This window comes from Bombina bombina, chromosome 1 (assembly GCF_027579735.1).
Source record: "Bombina bombina isolate aBomBom1 chromosome 1, aBomBom1.pri, whole genome shotgun sequence".
Taxonomy (NCBI): Eukaryota; Metazoa; Chordata; class Amphibia; order Anura; family Bombinatoridae; genus Bombina; species Bombina bombina.
In genome coordinates, this window is record NC_069499.1 from 408,468,728 (window position 1) to 408,493,067 (window position 24,340).

Genomic DNA, 24,340 nt, shown 5'->3' on the forward strand with positions numbered 1-24,340 from the left:
ATATACCATTACCTCTGCTGATTCTCGTTTCAGTACTGGTTTGGCTTTCTACAAACATGTAGATGAGTGTCCTGGGGTAAGTAAATCTTATTTTCTGTGACACTCTAAGCTATGGTTGGGCACTTTGTTTATAAAGTTCTAAATATATGTATTCAAACATTTATTTGCCTTGACTCAGAATGTTCAACTTTCCTTATTTTTCAGACAGTCAGTTTCATATTTGGGATAATGCATTTGATTTAATCATTTTTTCTTACCTTCAAAAATTTGACTTTTTTCCCTGTGGGCTGTTAGGCTCGCGGGGGCTGAAAATGCTTCATTTTATTGCGTCATTCTTGGCGCGGACTTTTTTGGCGCAAAAATTCTTTTCCGTTTCCGGCGTCATATGTGTCGCCGGAAGTTGCGTCATTTTTTGACGTTATTTTGCGCCAAAAATGTCGGCGTTCCGGATGTGGCGTCATTTTTGGCGCCAAAAAGCATTTAGGCGCCAAATAATGTGGGCGTCTTATTTGGCGCTAAAAAATATGGGCGTCGCTTTTGTCTCCACATTATTTAAGTCTCATTTTTCATTGCTTCTGGTTGCTAGAAGCTTGTTCTTTGGCATTTTTTCCCATTCCTGAAACTGTCATTTAAGGAATTTGATAAATTTTGCTTTATATGTTGTTGTTTTTTCTCTTACATATTGCAAGATGTCTCACGTTGCATCTGAGTCAGAAGATACTACAGGAAAATAGCTGTCTAGTGCTGGATCTACCAAAGCTAAGTGTATCTGCTGTAAACTTTTGGTAGCTATTCCTCCAGCTGTTGTTTGTATTGATTGTCATGACAAACTTGTTAAAGCAGATAATATTTCCTTTAGTAAAGTACCATTGTCTGTTGCAGTTCCTTCAACATCTAAGGTGCAGAATGTTCCTGATAACATAAGAGATTTTGTTTCTGAATCCATAAAGAAGGCTATGTCTGTTATTTCTCCTTCTAGTAAACGTAAAAAATCTTTTAAAACTTCTCTCCCTACAGATGAATTTTTAAATGAACATCATCATTCTGATTCTGATGACTCTTCTGGTTCAGAGGATTCTGTCTCAGAGGTTGATGCTGATAAATCTTCATATTTATTTAAAATGGAATTTATTCGCTCTTTACTTAAAGAAGTTCTAATTGCTTTAGAAATAGAGGATTCTGGTCCTCTTGATACTAATTCTAAACGTTTGGATAAGGTATTTAAATCTCCTGTGGTTATTCCAGAAGTTTTTCCTGTTCCTAATGCTATTTCTGCAGTAATTTCCAAAGAATGGGATAAATTGGGTAATTCATTTACTCCTTCGAAACGTTTTAAGCAATTATATCCTGTGCCGTCTGACAGATTAGAATTTTGGGACAAAATCCCTAAAGTTGATGGGGCTATTTCTACCCTTGCTAAACGTACTACTATTCCTACGTCAGATGGTACTTCGTTTAAGGATCCTTTAGATAGGAAAATTGAATCCTTTCTAAGAAAAGCTTATCTGTGTTCAGGTAATCTTCTTAGACCTGCTATATCTTTGGCTGATGTTGCTGCAGCTTCAACTTTTTGGTTGGAAACCTTAGCGCAACAAGTAACACATCATGATTCTCATGATATTATTATTCTTCTTCAGCATGCTAATAATTTTATCTGTGATGCCATCTTTGATATTATCAGAGTTGATGTCAGGTTTATGTCTCTAGCTATTTTAGCTAGAAGAGCTTTATGGCTTAAGACTTGGAATGCTGATATGGCTTCTAAATCAACTCTACTTTCCATTTCTTTCCATGGTAACAAATTATTTGGTTCTCAGTTGGATTCTATTATTTCAACTGTTACTGGTGGGAAAGGAACCTTTTTACCACAGGATAAAAAATCTAAGGGTAAAAACAGAGCTAATAATCGTTTTCGTTCCTTTCGTTTCAACAAAGAACAAAAACCTGATCCTTCATCCTCAGGAGCAGTTTCAGTTTGGAAACCATCTCCAATCTGGAATAAATCCAAGCCAGCCAGAAAGGCAAAGCCTGCTTCTAAGTCCACATGAAGGTGCGGCCCTCATTCCAGCTCAGCTGGTAGGGGGCAGGTTACGTTTTTTCAAAGAAATTTGGATCAATTCTGTTCACAATCTTTGGATTCAGAACATTGTTTCAGAAGGGTACAGAATTGGTTTCAAGATGAGACCTCCTGCAAAGAGATTTTTTCTTTCCCGTGTCCCAGTAAATCCAGTAAAAGCTCAAGCATTTCTGAATTGTGTTTCAGATCTAGAGTTGACTGGAGTAATTATGCCAGTTCCAGTTCAGGAACAGGGGATGGGGTTTTATTCAAATCTCTTCATTGTACCAAAGAAGAAGAATTCCTTCAGACCAGTTCTGGATCTAAAAATATTGAATCGTTATGTAAGGATACCAACGTTCAAGATGGTAACTGTAAGGACTATCTTGCCTTTTGTTCAGCAAGGGAATTATATGTCCACAATAGATTTACAGGATGCATATCTGCATATTCCGATTCATCCGGATCATTATCGGTTCCTGAGATTCTCTTTTCTGGACAAGCATTACCAGTTTGTGGCTCTGCCGTTTGGCCTTGCTACAGCTCCAATAATTTTTACAAAGGTTCTCGGTGCCCTTCTGTCTGTAATCAGAGAACAGGGTATTGTGGTATTTCCTTATTTGGACGATATCTTGGTACTTGCTCAGTCTTTACATTTAGCAGAATTTCATACGAATCGACTTGTGTTGTTTCTTCAAGATCATGGTTGGAGGATCAATTTACCAAAAAGTTCATTGATTCCTCAGACAAGGGTAACCTTTCTGGGTTTCCAAATAGATTCAGTGTCCATGACTCTGTCTTTAACAGACAAGAGGCGTCTAAAACTGATGGCAGCTTGTCGAAACCTTCAGTCACAATCATTCCCTTCGGTAGCCTTATGCATGGAAATTCTAGGTCTTATGACTGCTGCATCGGACGCGAACCCCTTTGCTCGTTTTCACATGCGACCTCTTCAGCTTTGTATGCTGAATCAATGGTGCAAGGATTACACAAAGATATCTCAATTAATATCTTTAAAACCGATTGTTCGACACTCTCTAACGTGGTGGACAGATCACCATCGTTTAATTCAGGGGGCTTCTTTTGTGCTTCCGACCTGGACTGTAATTTCAACAGATGCAAGTCTCACAGGTTGGGGAGCTGTGTGGGGATCTCTGACGGCACAAGGAGTTTGGGAATCTCAGGAGGTGAGATTACCGATCAATATTTTGGAACTCCGTGCAATTTTCAGAGCTCTTCAGTTCTGGCCTCTTCTGAAGAGAGAATCGTTCATTTGTTTTCAGACAGACAATGTCACAACTGTGGCATACATCAATCATCAAGGAGGAACTCACAGTCCTCTGGCTATGAAAGAAGTATCTCGAATTTTGGTTTGGGCGGAATCCAGCTCCTGTCTAATCTCTGCGGTTCATATCCCAGGTGTAGACAATTGGGAAGCGGATTATCTCAGTCGCCAAACGTTGCATCCGGGCGAATGGTCTCTTCACCCAGAGGTGTTTCTTCAGATCGTTCAAATGTGGGAATTTCCAGAAATAGATTTGATGGCGTCCCATCTAAACAAGAAACTTCCCAGGTATCTGTCCAGATCCCGGGATCCTCAGGCGGAGGCAGTGGATGCATTATCACTTCCTTGGAAGTATCATCCTGCCTATATCTTTCCGCCTCTAGTTCTTCTTCCAAGAGTAATCTCCAAGATTCTGAAGGAATGCTCGTTTGTTCTGCTGGTAGCTCCGGCATGGCCTCACAGGTTTTGGTATGCGGATCTTGTCCGGATGGCCATCCTTAAATTTAAAGGTATGGAGATTGAACGCTTGATTCTTCGTCAAAGAGGTTTCTCTGACGCTGTGATTAATACTATGTTACAGGCTCGTAAATCTGTATCTAGAGAGATATATTATAGAGTCTGGAAGACTTATATTTCTTGGTGTATTTCTCATCATTTTTCTTGGCATTCTTTTAGAATTCCGAGAATTTTACAGTTTCTTCAGGATGGTTTAGATAAAGGTTTGTCCGCAAGTTCCTTGAAAGGACAAATCTCTGCTCTTTCTGTTCTTTTTCACAGAAAGATTGCTATTCTTCCTGATATTCATTGTTTTGTACAAGCTTTGGTTCGTATAAAACCTGTCATTAAGTCAATTTCTCCTCCTTGGAGTTTGAATTTGGTTCTGGGGGCTCTTCAAGCTCCTCCGTTTGAACCTATGCATTCATTGGACATTAAATTACTTTCTTGGAAAGTTTTGTTCCTTTTGGCCATCTCTTCTGCCAGAAGAGTTTCTGAATTATCTGATCTTTCTTGTGAGTCTCCTTTTCTGATTTTTCATCAGGATAAGGCGGTGTTGCGAACTTCTTTTGAATTTTTACCTAAAGTTGTGAATTCCAACAACATTAGTAGAGAAATTGTGGTTCCTTCATTATGTCCTAATCCTAAGAATTCTAAGGAGAAATCGTTGCATTCTTTGGATGTTGTTAGAGCTTTGAAATATTATGTTGAAGCTACTAAATCTTTCAGAAAGACTTCTAGTCTATTTGTTATCTTTTCCGGTTCTAGAAAAGGCCAGAAAGCTTCTGCCATTTCTTTGGCATCTTGGTTGAAATCTTTAATTCATCTTGCCTATGTTGAGTCGGGTAAAACTCCGCCTCAGAGAATTACAGCTCATTCTACTAGGTCAGTTTCTACTTCCTGGGCATTTAGGAATGAAGCTTCGGTTGATCAGATTTGCAAAGCAGCAACTTGGTCCTCTTTGCATACTTTTACTAAATTCTACCATTTTGATGTATTTTCTTCTTCTGAAGCAGTTTTTGGTAGAAAAGTACTTCAGGCAGCGGTTTCAGTTTGAATCTTCTGCTTATGTTTTTCGTTAAACTTTATTTTGGGTGTGGATTATTTTCAGCAGGAATTGGCTGTCTTTATTTTATCCCTCCCTCTCTAGTGACTCTTGTGTGGAAAGATCCACATCTTGGGTAATCATTATCCCATACGTCACTAGCTCATGGACTCTTGCTAATTACATGAAAGAAAACATAATTTATGTAAGAACTTACCTGATCAATTCATTTCTTTCATATTAGCAAGAGTCCATGAGGCCCGCCCTTTTTTTGTGGTGGTTATGATTTTGTATAAAGCACAATTATTCCAATTCCTTATTTTATATGCTTTCGCACTTTTTTATCACCCCACTTCTTGGCTATTCGTTAAACTGAATTGTGGGTGTGGTGAGGGGTGTATTTATAGGCATTTTGAGGTTTGGGAAACTTTGCCCCTTCTGGTAGGAATGTATATCCCATACGTCACTAGCTCATGGACTCTTGCTAATATGAAAGAAATGAATTTATCAGGTAAGTTCTTACATAAATTATGTTTTTCCATTTTCGGCTGAATGACTGAGGATTATGGGCAAGGGAAGTTACACTTAACGGCTTTGCTGGGGTGTTCTTGCCTCCTCCTGCTGGCTATGAGTTGAATATCCCACTAGTAATTGGAATGAAGTCGTGGACTCTCCATGCCCGGAAAGAAAGACATTTATCAAGTAAGCATACATTTTGTTTTCTTTCATGTAATTGGCAAGAGTCCATGAGCTAGTGACGTATGGGATATACAATCCTACCAGGAGGGGCAAAGTTTCCCAAACCTCAAAATGCCTATAAATACACCCCTCACCACATCCGCAATTCAGTTTTACAAACTTTGCCTCCTATGGAGGTGGTGAAGTAAGTTTGTGCTAAGATTTCAACGTTGATATGCACTTCTCAGCATTTTTAATCCCGATTCCTCTCAGAGTACAGTGAATGTCAGAGGGATGTGAAGGGAGTATCACCTATTGAATGCAATGGTTTTCCTCACGAGGATCTATTTCATAGGTTCTCTGTTGTCGGTCGTAGAGATTCATCTCCTACCTCCCTTTTACTCTCATATTCCATTACCTCTACTGATAACCATTTCAGTACTGGTTTGGTTATCTGCTATATGTGGATGGGTGTCTTTTGGTAAGTATGTTTTCATAATTTAAGACACTCTCAGCTAAATATATGTATTGTACTTATATTTGCCATGATTCAGGTTTTCAGTATATTTCCTTTCTGCTATAAGATACGACGAGTCCACGGATTCATCCTTTACTTGTGGGATATTATCCTCCTGCTAACAGGAAGTGGCAAAGAGCACCACAGCAGAGCTGTCTATATAGCTCCTCCCTTGACTCCACCCCCAGTCATTCTCTTTGCCTACTCTAAGTATTACGAAGGGTAATGTGAAAGAGGTGATAAAATGTTACGCCTAGTTCTCTCTCCCCCTTTAGCTGTGTGCACCTTTTTTCTTTTCTCACCTTTCTTTCTATACTTCCTCTTTTTTGAATCCTCCTAAGCACAACATTTATATTACAAGTTTATTAATGATTTGTACATTTCATACTTTTTGTATGATGTAAATCTGTCAAAATTATAAAATTATCAAGCTTTCACAAACTGTTGGGAATTAAGGACTGATGCAGACATTTTTGACTGCTGTTTATTTGAAGCGGGAACACCCACCTTACCTGCTGGGTGGAGCTCCGTTTCGCTCGTAATTTATGTTTCTGAACCGATCTATGATATCAATAGATTGTCAGTGATTCATTGTTTTTTTTCTTCCTTTTTTATATATTTTATTCTTTTTCTGACTCAAAGAACTGCACTGTGTAATGAATGTCTTTATTCCTGTATCACTAATTTATATTCTTAATAAAGCTTGTTTGAAAAGAAAAAAAAAAAAAAAAAGTTACGCCTAGATTTAGAGTTTGGCATTAGCCGTCAAAAGCAGCATTAAGGGGTCCTAACGCTGCTTTTTACCGCCCGCTGGCATTTAGAGTCAGCCAGGAAAGGGTCTACCGCTCACTTTCTTTCCGCGATTCCAGGTTACCGCAGATCCCCTTACGTTAATTGCGTATTCTATCTTTTCAATGGGATTTGCATAACGCTGATATTTGGAGTCTTGGAAGAAGTGAGCGGTAGAGCCTCTACCGACAAGACTCCTACCGCCAAAAAAAGTCAGTAGTTAAGAGCTTTATGGGCTAACGCCGGAACATAAAGCTCTTAACTACTGTGCTACAAAGTACACTAACACCCATAAACTACCTATGTACCCCTAAAACGAGGCCCCACCCACATCACAAACCCTCTAATAAAAAATTTTAACCCCTAATCTGCCGACCGGACACCGCCTCCACCTACATTATAGCTATAAACCCCTAATCTGCTGCCCCTAACATCGCCGACACCTATATTATATTTATTAACCGCTAATCTGCCCCCCCAACGTCGCCGCTACCTAAATACAATTATTAACCCCTAATCTGCCGACCGGACCTCGCCGCCACTATAATAAATGTATTAACCCCTAAACCTAAGTCTAACCCTAACACCCCCCTAACATAAATATAATTTAAATAAAACGAAATAATATTCCTACAATTAAATAAATTAATTCTATTTATAACTAAATACTTACCTATCAAATAAACCCTAATATAGCTACAATATAACTAATAGTTACATTGTAGCTATTTTAGAATTTATATTTATTTTACAGGCAACTTTGTATTTATTTTAACTAGGTACAATAGCTATTAAATAGTTATTGACTGTTTAATAGCTACCTAGTTAAAATAATTACAAAATTACCTGTAAAATAAATCCTAACCTAAGTTACAATTAAACCTAACACTACACTATCATTAAATTAATTAAATAAATTAACTACAATTACCTACAATTACATTTAATTAAATAAAATAATCTATAATATAAAAAACGCACTAAATTACAGAAAATAAAAAATATTACAAGAAGTTTAAACTAATTACAAATAATCTAAGCCCCCTAATAAAATAATAAAGCCCCCCAAAATAAAAAAATGCCCTACCCTATTCTAAATTACAAAGTAATCAGCTCTTTTACCAGCCCTTAAAATGGCTTTTTGCGGGGCATTGCCCCAATGTAATCAGCTCTTTTACCTGTAAAAAAAAATACAACCCCCCCAACATTAAAACCCACTACCCACATACCCCTACTCTAACCCACCCAATCCCCCCTTAAAAAACCTAACACTAACCCCCTGAAGATCTCCCTACCTTGAGCTGTCTTCACCCAGCCGAGCCAAATTCTTCATCCAATCTGGGCGATGTGGTCCTCCATCCGGGCGAAGTCTTGATCCAAGCGGCAAAGAAGAGGTCCTCCATCCGGGCGATGTCTTCCTCCAAGTGGCATCTTCTATCTTCTTTCTTCCAGCTCCATCTTCAGACCACCAACGCGGAACATCCACCTTCCCCGACGGACTAACGATGAATGACGGTTCCTTTAAGGGACTTCATCCAAGATGGCATCCCTCAAATTCCGATTTGCTGATAGGATTCTATCAGCCAATCGGAATTAAGGTAGGAAAAACTTGATTGGCTGATTCAGTCAGCCAATCAGATTGAAGTTCAATCTGATTATCTGATCCAATCAGCCAATCGGATTGAGCTTGCATTCTATTGGCTGTTCCAATCAGCCAATAGAATGCAAGCTCAATCCGATTGGCTGATTGGATCAGCCAATCAGATTTATCTTACCATAATTCCGATTGGCTGATAGAATCCTATCAGCCAAATTTTTTCTAACCTCGGGTTTATGCTCTTTTTTCAAATTGACTGTCTTTTAAATTTTCAGGCAGAATTAGGCTCGCGAGGGCGAAAAATGCCAACGTTTATTGCGTCGTCCTTGGCGCACGGTTTTTTTTTGGTGCAAAGTTACGTTCGTTTACGCAAATTCGTCATTTCCGCCGTCTTAGTTGACGCCGAGTCTTTCACAATGTTGTGTCATCTGTGACGCGAGTGTGTCATTTCCAGACATTTTTGGCGCCAAAAAATATTTTTCTGTTTGTGTGCGTCATACTTGCCGCCAAATATTTTCGTTATTTAAGACCCCATTCCTATATGCCTCTTGCCTTTTTTTCTATCAGAGGGCTATTCTGTTTGCATTTTTTTCCCATTCCTGAAACTGCCATATAAGGAAATTGATCATTTTGCTTTATATGTTGTTTTTTTCTCTTACATTTGCAAGATGTCTCAATCTGATCCTGTCTCAGAAATCACTGTTGGAACCCTGCTGCCTGATTTCAGTTCTACCAAAGCTAAGTGCATTTATTGTAAACTTGTGGAGGTTATTTCTCCAGCTGTGGTTTTTAATAGTTGTCATGATAAACTTTTACATGCAGAGAATGTATCCATCAGTAGTAATTCATTACCTGTTGCTGTTCTCTCAACATCTAATGCACAAGATATACCTGTAAATTTAAAATAATTTATTTCTGATTCTATTCATAAGGGTCTGCCATCCCGCTCTCTCTACTCTTGCTAAACATACTACTATATCTACGGAAGATAGTACTTCTTTTAAAGATCCTTTAGATAGGAAACTTGAATCTTATCTAAGGAAAGCCTATTTATATTCAGGTCATCTTCTCAGGCCTGCAATTTCTTTGGCTGATGTTACAGGTGCTTCAACTTTTTGGTTGGAGACTTTAGCACAACAAATATTGGATACTGAATTGTCTAGCATTGTTAACTTGATTCAACATTTGTGATGCCATTTTTTATATCAAAATTGATGTTAAATCTATGTCTTTAGCTATTTTAGCTAGAAGAGCTTTGTGGCTTAAATCTTGGAATGCTGACATGACTTCTAAGTCCAGATTGCTATCTCTTTCTTTCCAAGGTAATAAGTTATTTAGTTCTCAGTTGGATTCAATAATTTCAACTGTCACTGGGCGGAAGGGAGTTTTTTTGCCTCAGGATAAAAGACCTAAGGGTAAATCTAAAGCTTCTAACCGTTTTCGTTCCTTTCGACAAAATAAGGAACAGAAACCTAATCCTTCCCCCAAGGAATCTGTTTCCAATTGGAAGCCTTCCTCAAATTGGAATAAATCCAAGCCATTTAAGAGATCAACGCCAGCCCCCAAGTCCACATGAAGGTGCGGCCCTCATTCCAGCTCAGATGGTAGGGGGCAGATTAAAATTTTTCAAAGATGTTTGAACAATTCAGTTCAAAATCAATGGATTCAGAGTATTGTCTCTAAAGGGTACAGAGTAGGATTCAGAGTAAGACCGCCTGTGAGAAGATTTTTTCTCTCACGAAGTAAAGGCTCAGGCTTTCCTGAAGTGTGTTTCAGACCTGGAGTTATCAGGAATAATAATGCCAGTTCCGTTTCAGGAACAGGGTATGGGGTTTTATTCAAATCTATTCATTGTCCCAAAGAAAGAAAATTCATTCAGACCCGTTCTGGATCTGAAAATTTTGAATCCTTATGTAAGAGTACCAACTTTCAAAATGGTGACTATAAGGACTATTCTGCCTTTTGTTCAGCAAGAGTATTATATGTCCACAATAGACTTACAGGATGCATATCTTCATATTCCGATTCATCCAGATCATTATCAGTTTCTGAGATTCTCTTTTCTAGACAAGCATTATCAATTTGGCCTAGCAACAGCTCCAAGAATCTTTTCAAAGGTTCTCAGTGCCCTACTCTCTGTAATCAGAGAACGGGGTATTGCGGTGTTTCCTTATTTGGACGATATCTTGGTACTAGCTCTGTCTTTACATTCTGCAGAATCTCACACGAATCAACTAGTGTTGTTTCTTCAAAGACATGGTTGGAGGATCAATTTACCAAAAAGTTCCTTGATTCCTCAGACAAGGGTTACCTTTTTAGGTTTCCAGCTAGATTCAGTGTCCATGACTCTGTCTCTAACAGACAAGAGACAATTAAAATTGTTTTCAGCTTGTCGGAACCTTCAGTCTCAATCATTCCCTTCAGTAGCTATGTGCATGGAAGTTTTAGGTCTCATGACTGCAGCATCGGACGCGATCCCCTTTGCTCCAGCTTTGTATGCTGAATCAATGGTGTAAGGATTATACAAGGATATCACAATTAATATCCTTAAATCCCAATGTTCGACTTTCTCTGACTTGGTGGTTAGACACCATCGTATAGTTCTAGGGGCCTCTTTGGTTTGTCCAACCTGGACTGTGATCACAACAGATGCAAGTCTTTCAGGTTGGGGAGCTGTTTGGGGATCTGACAGCAAAAGGGGTTTGGAAATCTCAAGATGCGAGATTACCAATCAATATTTTGGAACTTCATGCAATTTTCAGGGCTCTTCAGGTTTGGCCTCTGTTGAAGAGAGAACCTTTCATTTGCTTTCAGACAGACAATATCATCTGTGGCATATGTCAATCACAGTCCCCTAGCTATGAAAGAAGTATCTCAAACACTTTCTTGGGCGGAATCCAGCTCTTGTCTAATTTCTGCGGTACATATCCCAGGTGTAGACAATTGGGAAGCGGATTATCTCAACCGTCAGACTTTACATCCGGGTGAGTGGTCCCTCCATCCAGATGTGTTTTCTCAGATTGTTCAGATATGGGGTCTTCCAGAAAAAGATCTGATGGCTTCTCATCTAAACAAGAAACTTCCCAGGTACCTGTCCAGGTCCAAGGATCTTGAGACGGAAGCAGTGGATGCGTTGACACTTCCTTGGTGTTACCAACCTGCTTATATTTTCCCGCCTCTAGTTCTTCTTCCAAGAGTGATCTCCAAAATCATCATGGAACAGTTGTTTGTATTGCTGGTAGCTCCAGAATGGCCTCACAGGTTTTGATATGTGGATCTTGTTCGGATGTCCAGTTGCCAACCTTGGCCTCTTCCATTAAGGCCGGACCTTCTGTCTCAAGGTCCATTTTTCCATCAGGATCTCAAATCATTAAATTTGAAGGTATGGAAATTGAACATCTAGTGCTTAGTCATAGAGGTTTCTCTGACTCAGTGATTAATACTATGTTACAGACTCGTAAATCTGTTTCTAGAAAGATTTATTATCGAGTTTGGAAGACTTATATTTCATGGTGTTCTTCTCATAAATTCGCTTGGCATTCTTTCATAATTCCTAGAATTTTACAGTTTCTTCAGGATGGTTTGGATAAGGGTTTGTCTGCAATTACCTTGAAGGGACAAATCTCTGCTCTTTCTGTCTTATTTCATAGAAAGATTGCTAAGCTTCCTGATATTCACTGTTTTGTACAAGCTTTGGTTCGTATCAAGCATTTCTTTAAATCAATCTCTCCTCCTTGGAGTCTTAATTTGGTTTTGAAGGCTTTACAGGCTTCTCCATTTGAGCCTATGCATTATTTGGACATTAAACTACTTTCTTGGAAAGTGTTGTTCCTTTTGGCCATCTCTTCTGCTAGAAGAGTTTCTGAATTATCTGCTCTTTCTTGTGAATCTCCTTTTCTGATTTTTCATCAGGATAAGGCGGTTTTGCGGACTTCATTTAAATTCTTACCTAAGGTTGTGAATTCTAAGAACATTAATAGAGAAATTGTCCCTTCCTTGTGTCCTAATCCTAAGAATTCTTTGGAGAAATCCTTACATTCTTTGGATGTGGTAAGAGCTTTGAAATATTATGTTGAAGCTACTAAAGATATCAGGAAGACTTCTAGTCTGTTTGTTATCTTTTCTGGTTCTAGGAAAGGTCAGAAGGCTTCTGCCGTTTCCTTGGCATCGTGGTTAAAGCTTTTGATTCATCAAGCTTATTTGGAGTCGGGTCAAGCCCGCCTCAGAGAATTACATTTCATTCTACTAGATCAGTCTCCACATCGTGGGCTTTTAAGAATGAAGCTTCAGTTGATCAGCTTTGCAAAGCAGCAATCTGGTCTTCTTTGCATACATTTACTAAATTGTACCGTTTTGATGTATTCGGTTCTTCGGAAGTAGTTTTTGGTAGAAAAGTTCTTCAGGCAGCTGTTTCAATTTGATTATTCTGCACTTGTTTCTTTTCATTTCATGAGAATTAACTTATATTTTGGTTTGTGGATTATTTTTTTCAGTGAAAAATGGCTGTTTTTATTTTTATCCCTCCCTCTCTAGTGACTCTTGCGTGGAGTTCCACATCTTGGGTATTACTATCCCATACGTTACTAGCTCATGGACTCTTTCCAATTACATGAAAGAAAACATAATTTATGTAAGAATTTACCTGATAAATTAATTTCTTTCATATTGGCAAGAGTCCATGAGGTCCACCCTTTTTATGGTGGTTATGATTTTTTTTGTATAAAGCACAATTATTTCCAAATTCCTTTGTTGATGCTTTTTACTCCTTTCTTTATCACCCCACTACTTGGCTATTCGTTAAACTGAATTGTGGGTGTGGTGAGGGGTGTATTTATAGGCATTTTGAGGTTTGGGAAACTTTGCCCCTCCTGGTAGGATTGTATATCCCATATGTCACAAGCTCATGGACTCTTGCCAATATGAAGGAAATGAATTTATCAGGTAAGTTCTTACATAAATTATGTTTTTTTCTAGGTAGTTTGCAGCAGATTACCTTTAAATACACAGGTAACCTATGGCATCTTCATTAAACTGCAGCTCATATCATTTTTACTTAGAGTTCCATAACTCAATAACTGCATGGGTCAAGTTTCCAGCATTATTGGTTTATGGTCCTACACACTTTATTTACATATTCCACATACTTGACTATGCTGCAGTTTGGATGAGCTTTGCTTTAAATGGAATATCGCTACGCAATTATTCAGCTGCGCTGCTTAGGTGTGTGAGCAAACTTAGTGATATGTGGCCTCTAATTGGCCACTGCAAAAAAAGACTAAGTACCCATATTTGAGAGTGGAATCAAGAGATGTGTCCCTTTGCTTTTCTAGACTTACAAAAACCCCTACAAATTTTCCTAACAATTTTGAATGCTATCAAGACATTTATTTTGTGTGCAGATCTTTGGCAATGCAGTTTTTAATTGCCGATTGTATATTAAGCATATGTAGACAATTTAACATATAGGGGCCGATTTATCAAGCTCTGTATGAAGCTTGATGCCCCTGTTTCCGCGCAAGCTTTCAGGCTCACTGGAAACAGAAGTTATGAAGCAGCAGTCTAAAAACCTTGTCCGTCTGCTCTGAGGCCACTGACAGAAATCAACCGATCGAATACGATCGGGTTGATTGACACCCCCTGCTACGCAAATCTGCAGGGGGCAGCATTGCACCAGCAGTTCACAAGAACTACTGGTTCAATGATAAATGCTGACAGCGTATGCTGTCGGCATTTATCGATGTGCAGCGTACAGGATACGCTACATTGTATCATGTCCGCTCGCCCTATGATAAATCTACCCCATAGCCCCTAAAGTAATAGTATATTTTCTATTGCAACTGCTTTTCACTATTTTAATTGGTGATATTTGCAGCTAGAATATCATTTACATTGTTGCCAATTGATAAAGCAAACATATGTTGAATGTACATAATATTAATTGTATTAATAAATATTTGAAGAATATATTCCTGGCTTGCTCCAAGTACTCACTGAACTCCACTGTTTCATAAACTAAAAATGTGTGCCAAGATTTGTATGTGAAATGAAAGGGGAAACCATAATTGTTTTTGATAGGGTACTTGAGACTGCTGGATTAAACACAATTTTTTATGCCTACTTAAAATGCCATAATATGAGCATTTGTCATTCTATACCAACAGGAGTCGACCCTGTGGACATATTCTTTGAGGAACAGATTGCCAATATTTTCTGTCATGTATATAAAGAGCTGCAGTTAAACATATTACAATTTTTTTTGCGTTAAAACCGGTTATGTTAAAGCAGTTTAAATTTAAGGTGAACTAGCAGGAAGTAAAAGATTATGTCCAGGAACTCAGTTGTACTCTAGCTGACAGAGACATCTCTTATAGATATGTCCAGCAACATCCATTTTTTTTAATTAAAGGTCTCTAATACATTTTTTTTTTTTTTTTTAAAAGATAGAACAGAGGCATTTTAGAGTATCATATCCCTTTAATGGTGCCCCTGTGATTTATTGTTTACAAAATGTTTCTTTGTTACATTAAAATCATTAAATAATTATAAAATATTTTGTAAAAAGATCTGTTTATTGAATAGTCCTGTACATATTCAATGGTTATTTGTGAATGGATTTATTTCTTCTAGCTATTTGGAAATTTCTTCTAGGGATATAATGTTTTATTTGTCCTCATTACATTTATGCTCATTCAGCATCTCAGTCTTGTGCGTTTGTTGCTATGACACATAGAATACATAGATAATATGAGTTACTTGATAATGACCAGGAGGTGATATTTCTTTTCAGCCCAGATAACATGGGATTACTTGATCCAGCCACCAGTGATGGACGAGTGATTTTTTTCTTGCCATGGGAGAAGATGACTATTGCTGGAACTACTGACACTCCAACTGAGATTACACAACATCCTATTCCTACCGAGGAAGATATTAATTTTATTTTAACAGAAGTACGCAACTACCTCAGCACGGATGTCGAAGGTAACTCTAAGGTTTACCTATATTAATGTAGTAGTTATGAAGAATCGCATTTCTGGTAGACTTGATTTACTTGAAGCCTCATTTTATATACAGTTTTATTATTGTATACTTTTTCTCCTGGGGCTAAATGGGGTAATTAGCGGTTTCTACTTGCGTGATTTTCACATTTGTTCCGGTCCAAATATTTTTTTCTCAAACCATTCAATTGTTTTGTATCAGTTTTGTATGATAGTGGTTTGGAGATCACTTTACTTAAAGCATTACACGGCTGTTCTTTCGTACCGATTTTATTCAGAAGATCCAGTATATTTTGTTATTTGTTCTTTCGTACCTCCCAAAGTTTTAAGTGACAAAATTATACTCCTGAAGGCAGTAACATTGAAATGGCTGCCCTTGTAGCCTGTGTAATTTTGAGTTGTGTACTTAATCATGGGATCAGATCTACTTAAATGCATGTACTTTATGTTTTCTCACTTGGACTAAGAAAAAGTATAGTATAAATGTAGAAAGTTTGGATTTCTTTTAGGAATTTTTGTAAGGGTGATATTACCTTTCAGAAGGTTGGGCATAAAAGTGTAATCAAAAACGTGCTTTGTCCCATGCTCCCTTGAGAGATAAAAAAAATAAAAAATCTATAGCTAAGGTATTCAAAATGTTTCAAATTGCCTAAACCAGCTATTTGATTTGCAGGTTATTTTTTTTGCCTCTCTGGGGAGCGTGGGACAACCACCATTTTACACAAAAGCAATAGGTGTTTAATGTCATTTTAATGGGACTAGGAGGGAAAGTAGGATTTACCCTTAAAGAGGTCACAGTTGAGACACGTGTTCATTTCTCTGCAGGTTCTAGATATCAATAAATACAAAAGTCTAGCATAAAACCATAAATAGCTATTGAACTAAGTTTTTTAAAATATGAATATTACACTTTTAAATCTAAATAGAATTATTATTGTGTAAAGTATAAGAATAGTATTGTCACATTTACATAAATCTGCATATGCTCCTTTATTTTTATTTTAAACAGATACACAACTGGGGTAGTATTTATTTATTTCATGTAATTGGCAAAAGTCCGTGAGCTAGTGACGTATGGGATATACAATCCAACCAGGAGGGGCAAAGTTTCCCAAACCTCAAAATGCCTATAAATACACCCCTCACCACACCCACAATTCAGTTTTACAAACTTTGCCTCCTATGGAGGTGGTGAAGTAAGTTTGTGCTTGATTTTCTATGTTGATATGCGCTTCTCAGCATTTTGAAGCCCGATTCCTCTGAGTACAGTGAATGTCAGAGGGATGTGAAGGGAGTATCACCTATTGAATTCTATGGTTTTCCTCACGGGAAATCTTTTTCATAGGTTCTCTGGTATCGGTCGTAGAGATTCTCATATTCCATTACGTCTACTGATAACCGTTTCAGTACTGGTTTGGCTATCTGCTATACATGGATGGGTGTCTTTCGATAAGTATGTTTTCATTACTTAAGACTTCATTACTTAAGACGGTTCTAAATATATGTATTGTACTTATATTTGCCATGAGTCAGGTTTATGTATATTTCCTTTTGCAGACTATCAGTTTCATATTTGGGAAAAAACATATTTAGGAAAATATTTTACTTACCTGGGGTATAGTCTTTTTTCAAATTGACTGCTTATTCATTAAATTTTCGCAGGCAATATTAGGCTCGTGAGAAGCAAAATGCGGATGTTTATTGCATCATTCTTGGCGCGAAGGTACGCCTGGTGACGCAAATTCGTAATTTCTGGCGTCTTAGTTGACGCCGAGTTTCCTTGCACAAGGTTGCGTCTGCTATGACGCGAGTGTGTCATTTCCAGATGTTAGCGCCAAAAAAATTCATTTTGCGTTGTGCGTCATACTTGGCGCCAAATAATTTAATTATTTAAAACCCCATTCCTATGTGCCTCTTGCCTTTTTCTATGTCAGAGGGCTATGCTGTTTGCATTTTTTTCCCATTCCTGAAACTGCCATATAAGGAAACTGATAATTTTACTTTATATGTTGTTTTTTCTCTTACATTTGCAAGATGTCTCAATCTGATCCTTTCTCAGAAACCACTGTTGGAACCCTGCTGCCTGATAACAGTTCTACCAAAACTAAGTGTATCTGTTGTAAATTTTTGGAGATTATATCTCCAGCTGTGGTATGTAATAGTTGTCATGATAAGCTTTTACATGAAGAGAATGTATCCATCAGTAATAGTACAATGCCTGTTGTTCCTTCAACATCTAATGTACATGATATCCCTGTGAATTTAAAAGATTTTATTGCTGATGCGATTCAGAAGGCTTTGTCTGCTATCCCGCTTTCTAATAAACGTAAAAGGTCTTTTAAAACTTCTCTTAAAGTTGATGAAATTTCAAATGACCAACAACATACTGAATTATCCTCCTCTGATGAGGATCTATCTGATTCAGAAGATCCTACCTCAGATATTGACACTGACAAATCTACTTATTTATTTAAAATGGAATATATTTGTTCCTTGTTAAAAGAGGTGTTGATTACGTTGGATATTGAGGAAACTAATCCTCTTGATACTAAAACTAGTAAACATTTAAATTCTGTGTATAAACCTCCTGTGGTTACTCCAGAGGTTTTTCCAGTTCCTGATGCTATTTCTGATATGATTTCCAAGGAATGGAATAGGCCTGGTACTTCTTTTATCCCTTCTTCAATGTTTAAAAAATTGAATCCCTTTCCAGCAGTTAGTTTGGCGTTTTGGGAAAAGATCCCCAGAGTTGATGGGGCTATAAATCCAAGCCGTTTAAGAAACCAAAGCCAGACCCCAAGTCTGCATGAAGGTGCGGCCCTCATTCCAGCTCAGCTGGTAGGGGCAGATTAAGATTCTTCCAAAGTATTTGGGCAGATTCTGTTCAAAATCAATGGATTCAGAGTATTGTCTCTCAAGGGTACCGAATAGGATTCAGAGTAAGACCTCCTGTGAGATTTTTTCTCTCACGCATCCCAGCAAATCCAGTAAAAGCTCAGACTTTTCTGAAGTGTGTTTCAGACCTGGAGTTTTCATGGGTAATCATACCAGTTCAGTTTCAGGAACAGGGTCTGGGTTTTATTCAAATCTATTCATTGTCCCAAAGAAAGAAAATTCATTCAGGCCAGTTCTGGATCTGAAAATTTTGAATCGTTTTGTAAGAGTGCCAACTTTCAAAATGGTGACTTTAAGGACTATTCTGCCTTTTGTTCCGCAAGGGCATTATATGTCCACGATAGACTTACAGGATGCATATCTTCATATTCTGATTCATCCAGATCACTATCAGTTTCTGAGATTCTCTTTTCTAGACAAGCATTATCAATTTGTCGCTCTTACATTTGGCCTAGCGACAGCTCCAAGAATCTTTTCAAAGGTTCTCAGTTTCCTACTCTCTGTAATCAGAGAACGGGGTATTGCGGTGTTTCTTTATTTGGACGATATCTTGGTACTAGCTCAGTCTTTACATTCTGCAGAATCTCACACAAATCACCTAGTGTTGTTTCTTCAAAGACATGGTTGGAGGATCAATTTACCAAAAAGTTCCTTGAGTCCTCAGACAAGGGTTACCTTTTCTCTTGTTAAGTGTATCCAGTCCACGGATCATCCATTACTTGTGGGATATTCTCCTTCCCAACAGGAAGTTGCAAGAGGATCACCCACAGCAGAGCTGCTATATAGCTCCTCCCCTCACTGCCATATCCAGTCATTCTCTTGCAACTCTCAACAAAGATGGACGTAGTAAGAGGAGAGTGGTGTATTATAGTTAGTTTTTTAACTTCAATCAAAAGTTTGTTATTTTTAAATGGTACCGGAGTGTACTGTTTCATCTCAGGCAGCATTAGAAGAAGAATCTGCCTGTGATTTCTATGATCTTAGCAGAAGTAACTAAGATCCACTGCCGTTCTCATATATTCTGAGGAGTGAGGTAATTTCAGAGGGGGAATGGCGTGCAGGTTTTCCTGCAATAAGGTATGTGCAGTTAACATATTTCTAGGGATGGAATTTGCTAGAAAAATGCTGCTGATACCGGATTAATGTAAGTTAAGCCTAAATGCAGTGATTTAATAGCGACTGGTATCAGGCTTATTAACAGAGATACATACTCTTATAAAAGTGCAATATAAAACGTTTGCTGGCATGTTTAATCGTTTTTATATATGCTTCGTGATAAAACTTATTGGGGCCTAGTTTTTTTCCACATGGCTGGCTTGATTTTTGCCTAGAAACAGTTTCCTGAGGCTTTCCACTGTTGTAATATGAGTGGGAAGGGCCTGTTTTAGTGCTTTTCTGTGCAGCTAAAAATACTGACAGAGACATTCAGCTTCCCTCTGCATGATACAGGACATCTCTGAAGGGCTCAAAAGGCTTCAAAGTCGTGTTTGAGGAGGGTAACAACCACAGTAGACTGTGGCAGTTGTTGTGACTGTGTTTAAAAATCGTTTTTGTCATTTATTATTCCGTTTTTGTTATTAAGGGGTTAATCATCCATTTGCAAGTGGGTGCAATGCTCTGCTGACTTGTTACATACACTGTAAAAATTTTGTTAGTGTAACTGCCTTTTTTCACTGTTATTTCAAATTTTGTCAAAATTTGTTTCTCTTAAAGGCACAGTAACATTTTTTATATTGCTTGTTAACTTGCTTTAAAGTGTTTTCCAAGCTTGCTAGTCTCATTGCTAGTCTGTCCAAACATGTCTGAAACAGAGGATACTTGTTTATTATGTTTAAAAGCCATGGTGGAGCCCCATAGGAGAATGTGTACTAAATGTATTGATTTCACCTTAAACAGTAAAGATCAGTCTATCTATAAAAGAATTGTCACCAGAGGGGTCTGTCGAGGGGGAAGTTATGCCGACTAACTCTCCCCACGTGTCGGACCCTTCGCCTCCCGCTCAAGGGACGCACGCTAATATGGCGCCAAGTACATCAGGGACGCCCATAGCGATTACTTTGCAGGACATGGCTGCAATCATGAATAATACCCTGTCAGAGGTATTATCCAGATTGCCTGAATTGAGAGGCAAGCGCGATAGCTCTGGGGTTAGACGAGATACAGAGCGCGTAGATGCTGTAAAAGCCATGTCTGATACTGCGTCACAATATGCAGAACCTGAGGACGGAGAGCTTCAGTCTGTGGGTGATGTCTCTGAATCAGGGAGACCTGATTCAGAGATTTCTAATTTTAAATTTAAGCTTGAGAACCTCCGTGTATTGCTTGGGGAGGTATTAGCTGCTCTGAATGACTGTGACACAATTGTAGTGCCAGAGAAATTGTGTAGGCTGGATAAATACTATGCAGTGCCGGTGAGTACTGATGTTTTTCCAATACCTAAAAGGCTTACAGAAATTATTAGTAAGGAGTGGGATAGGCCCGGTGTGCCCTTTTCCCCACCTCCTATATTTAGAAAAATGTTTCCATTAGATGCCACTACACGGGACTTATGGCAGACTGTCCCTAAGGTGGAGGGTGCAGTTTCTACTTTAGCAAAGCGTACCACTATCCCGGTTGAGGACAGTTGTGCTTTTTCAGATCCAATGGATAAAAAATTAGAGGGTTACCTTAAGAAAATGTTTATTCAACAAGGTTTTATTTTACAGCCCCTTGCATGCACTGCGCCTGTCACTGCTGCGGCAGCATTCTGGTTTGAGGCCCTGGAAGAGGCCATCCATACAGCTCCATTGACTGAAATTGTTGACAAGCTTAGAACTCTTAAGCTAGCTAACTCATTTGTTTCTGATGCCATTGTTCATTTGACTAAACTAACGGCTAAGAATTCCGGATTTGCCATCCAGGCGGGTAGGGCGCTATGGCTCAAATCCTGGTCAGCTGATGTGACTTCAAAGTCTAAATTACTCAACATTCCTTTCAAGGGGCAGACCTTATTTGGGCCTGGTTTGAAAGGAAATTATTGCTGACATTACTGGAGGTAAGGGTCATACCCTTCCTCAGGACAGGGCCAAATCAAAGGCCAAACAGTCTAATTTTCGTGCCTTTCGAAATTTCAAGGCAGGTGCAGCATCAACTTCCTCTGCTTCAAATCAAGAGGGAACTTTTGCTCAATCCAAGCAGACCTGGAAACCTAACCAGTCCTGGAACAAGGGCAAGCAGGCCAGAAAGCCTGCTGCTGCCTCTAAGACAGCATGAAGGAGCGGCCCCCTATCCGACAACGGATCTAGTAGGGGGCAGACTCTCTCTCTTTGCCCAGGCGTGGGCAAGAGATGTTCAGGATACCTGGGCGTCTCCTTGTAATGGGAGTGATCCATCCAGTTCCGCGGACGGAACAAGGACAGGGGTTTTATTCAAATCTGTTTGTGGTTCCTAAAAAAGAGGGAACCTTCAGACCAATTTTGGATTTAAAGATCCTAAACAAATTCCTCAGAGTTACGTCATTTAAGATGGAAACTATTCGAACCATTTTACCCATGATCCAAGAGGGGTCAGTACATGACCACAGTGGACTTAAAGGATGCCTACCTTCACATTCCGATTCACAAGAATCATTATCAGTTCCTGAGGTTTGCCTTTCTAGACAGGCATTACCAATTTGTAGCTCTTCCATTCGGGTTGGCTACAGCCCCAAGAATTTTTACAAAGGTTCTGGGCTCACTTCTGGCGGTCCTAAGACCGCGAGGCATAACGGTGGCTCCTTACCTGGATGACATCCTGATACAGGCGTCAAGCTTTCAAATTGCCAAATCTCATACAGAAATAGTTCTGGCATTCCTGAGGTCGCATGGGTGGAAAGTGAACGAAGAAAAGAGTTCTCTATCTCCTCTCACAAGGGTTTCCTTCCTAGGGACTCTAATAGATTCTGTAGAAATGAAAATTTACCTGACGGAGTCCAGGTTATCAAAACTTCTAAATGCTTGTCGTGTTCTTCACTCCATTCCGCGCCCCACGGTGGCTCAGTGCATGGAAGTAATCGGCTTAATGGTAGCGGCGATGGACATAGTGCCATTTGCGCGCCTGCATCTCAGACCGCTGCAATTATGCATGCTCAGTCAGTGGAATGGGGATTACACAGATTTGTCCCCTCTACTAAATCTGGATCAGGAAACCAGAGATTCTCTTCTCTGGTGGTTATCTCGGGCCCATCTGTCCAAGGATATGACCTTTCGCAGACCAGATTGGACAATTGTAACAACAGATGCCAGCCTTCTAGGTTGGGGTGCAGTCTGGAACTCCCTGAAGGCTCAGGGTTCATGGACTCAGGAGGAGAAACTCCTCCCAATAAATATTCTGGAGTTAAGAGCAATATTCAATGCTCTTCTGGCTTGCCCTCAGCTAGCAACACTGAGGTTCATCAGATTTCAGTCGGACAACATCACGACTGTGGCTTACATCAACCATCAAGGGGGAACCAGGAGTTCCCTAGCGATGTCAGAAGTCTCCAAGATAATTCGCTGGGCAGAGACTCACTCTTGCCACCTGTCAGCGATCCATATCCCAGGTGTAGAGAACTGGGAGGCGGATTTTCTAAGTCGTCAGACTTTTCATCCGGGGGAATGGGAACTCCATCCGGAGGTGTTTGCTCAATTGGTTCTCCGTTGGGGCAAACCAGAATTGGATCTCATGGCGTCTCGCCAGAACGCCAAGCTTCCTTGTTACGGATCCAGGTCCAGGGACCCAGAAGCGGCACTGATAGATGCTCTAGCAGCGCCTTGGTTCTTCAACCTGGCTTATGTGTTTCCACCGTTTCCTCTGCTCCCTCGTCTGATTGCCAAAATCAAACAGGAAAGAGCATCAGTGATATTGATAGCGCCTGCGTGGCCACGCAGGACCTGGTATGCAGACCTAGTGGACATGTCATCCTTTCCACCATGGACTCTGCCTCTGAGACAAGACCTTCTAATACAAGACCTTCTAATACAAGGTCCTTTCAATCATCCGAATCTACTTTCTCTGAGACTGACTGCATGGAGATTGAACGCTTGATCCTATCAAAGCGTGGCTTCTCCGAGTCAGTAATTTATACCTTTAATACAGGCACGAAAGCCTGTCACCAGGAAAATTTACAACAAGATATGGCGTAAATATCTTCATTGGTGTGAATCCAAGAATTACTCATGGAGTAGGGTTAGGATTCCTAGGATATTGTCCTTCCTCCAATAGGGTTTGGACAAAGGATTATCAGCTAGTTATTTAAAGGGACAGATTTCTGCTCTGTCTATTCTTTTACACAAGCGTCTGGCAGAAGTTCCAGACGTTCAGGCATTTTGTCAGGCTTTAGTTAGAATTAAGCCTGTGTTTAAACCTGTTGCTCCTCCATGGAGCTTAAACTTGGTTCTTAAAGTCCTTCATTCTATTGATATCAAACTTCTGATGGCTATTTCCTCGGCTCGAAGAGTCTCGGAGTTATCTGCCTTACATTGTGATTCTCCTTATCTGATCTTTCATTCAGATAAAGTTGTTCTGCGTACAAAACCTGGGTTTTTACCTAAGGTGGTTTCTAACAAGAATATCAATCAAGAGATTGTTGTTCCATCATTATGTCCTAATCCTTCTTCAAAGAAGGAACGTCTTTTGCATAATCTAGACGTAGTCCGTGCCTTGAAGTTTTACTTACAGGCTACTAAAGATTTTCGCCAAACATCTAACCTGTTTGTTGTTTACAGGTTACTAAAGTTCAATCCGATTGGCTGAACCAATCAGCCAATCGGATTGAACTTGAATCTGATTGGCTGATTCAATCAGCCAATCAGATTTTTCTACCTTAATTCCGATTGGCTGATAGAATCCTATCAGCCAATCGGAATTCGGCGGACGCCATCTTGGATGACGTCATTTAAAGGAACCTCATTCGTCGGGAAGTCGTTGTGCCGGAAGGATGCTCCGCGGCGGAGGAGCGAAGAAAGAAGATTGAAGATGCCGATTTGC

At 39.3% G+C, this 24,340-nt stretch overlaps 1 protein-coding gene across 1 annotated transcript in view; it reads left to right on the forward strand.

The window, feature by feature from the left end:
* Positions 1-24,340, forward strand: part of GPD2 (glycerol-3-phosphate dehydrogenase 2) — a gene marked incomplete in the record, with an annotated part of 636,690 nt that overhangs the window by 420,448 nt on the left and 191,902 nt on the right. The window contains 1 exon segment of the mRNA XM_053698314.1: positions 15,250-15,443. Within this exon segment, the coding sequence (XP_053554289.1) occupies positions 15,250-15,443 (194 nt within the window).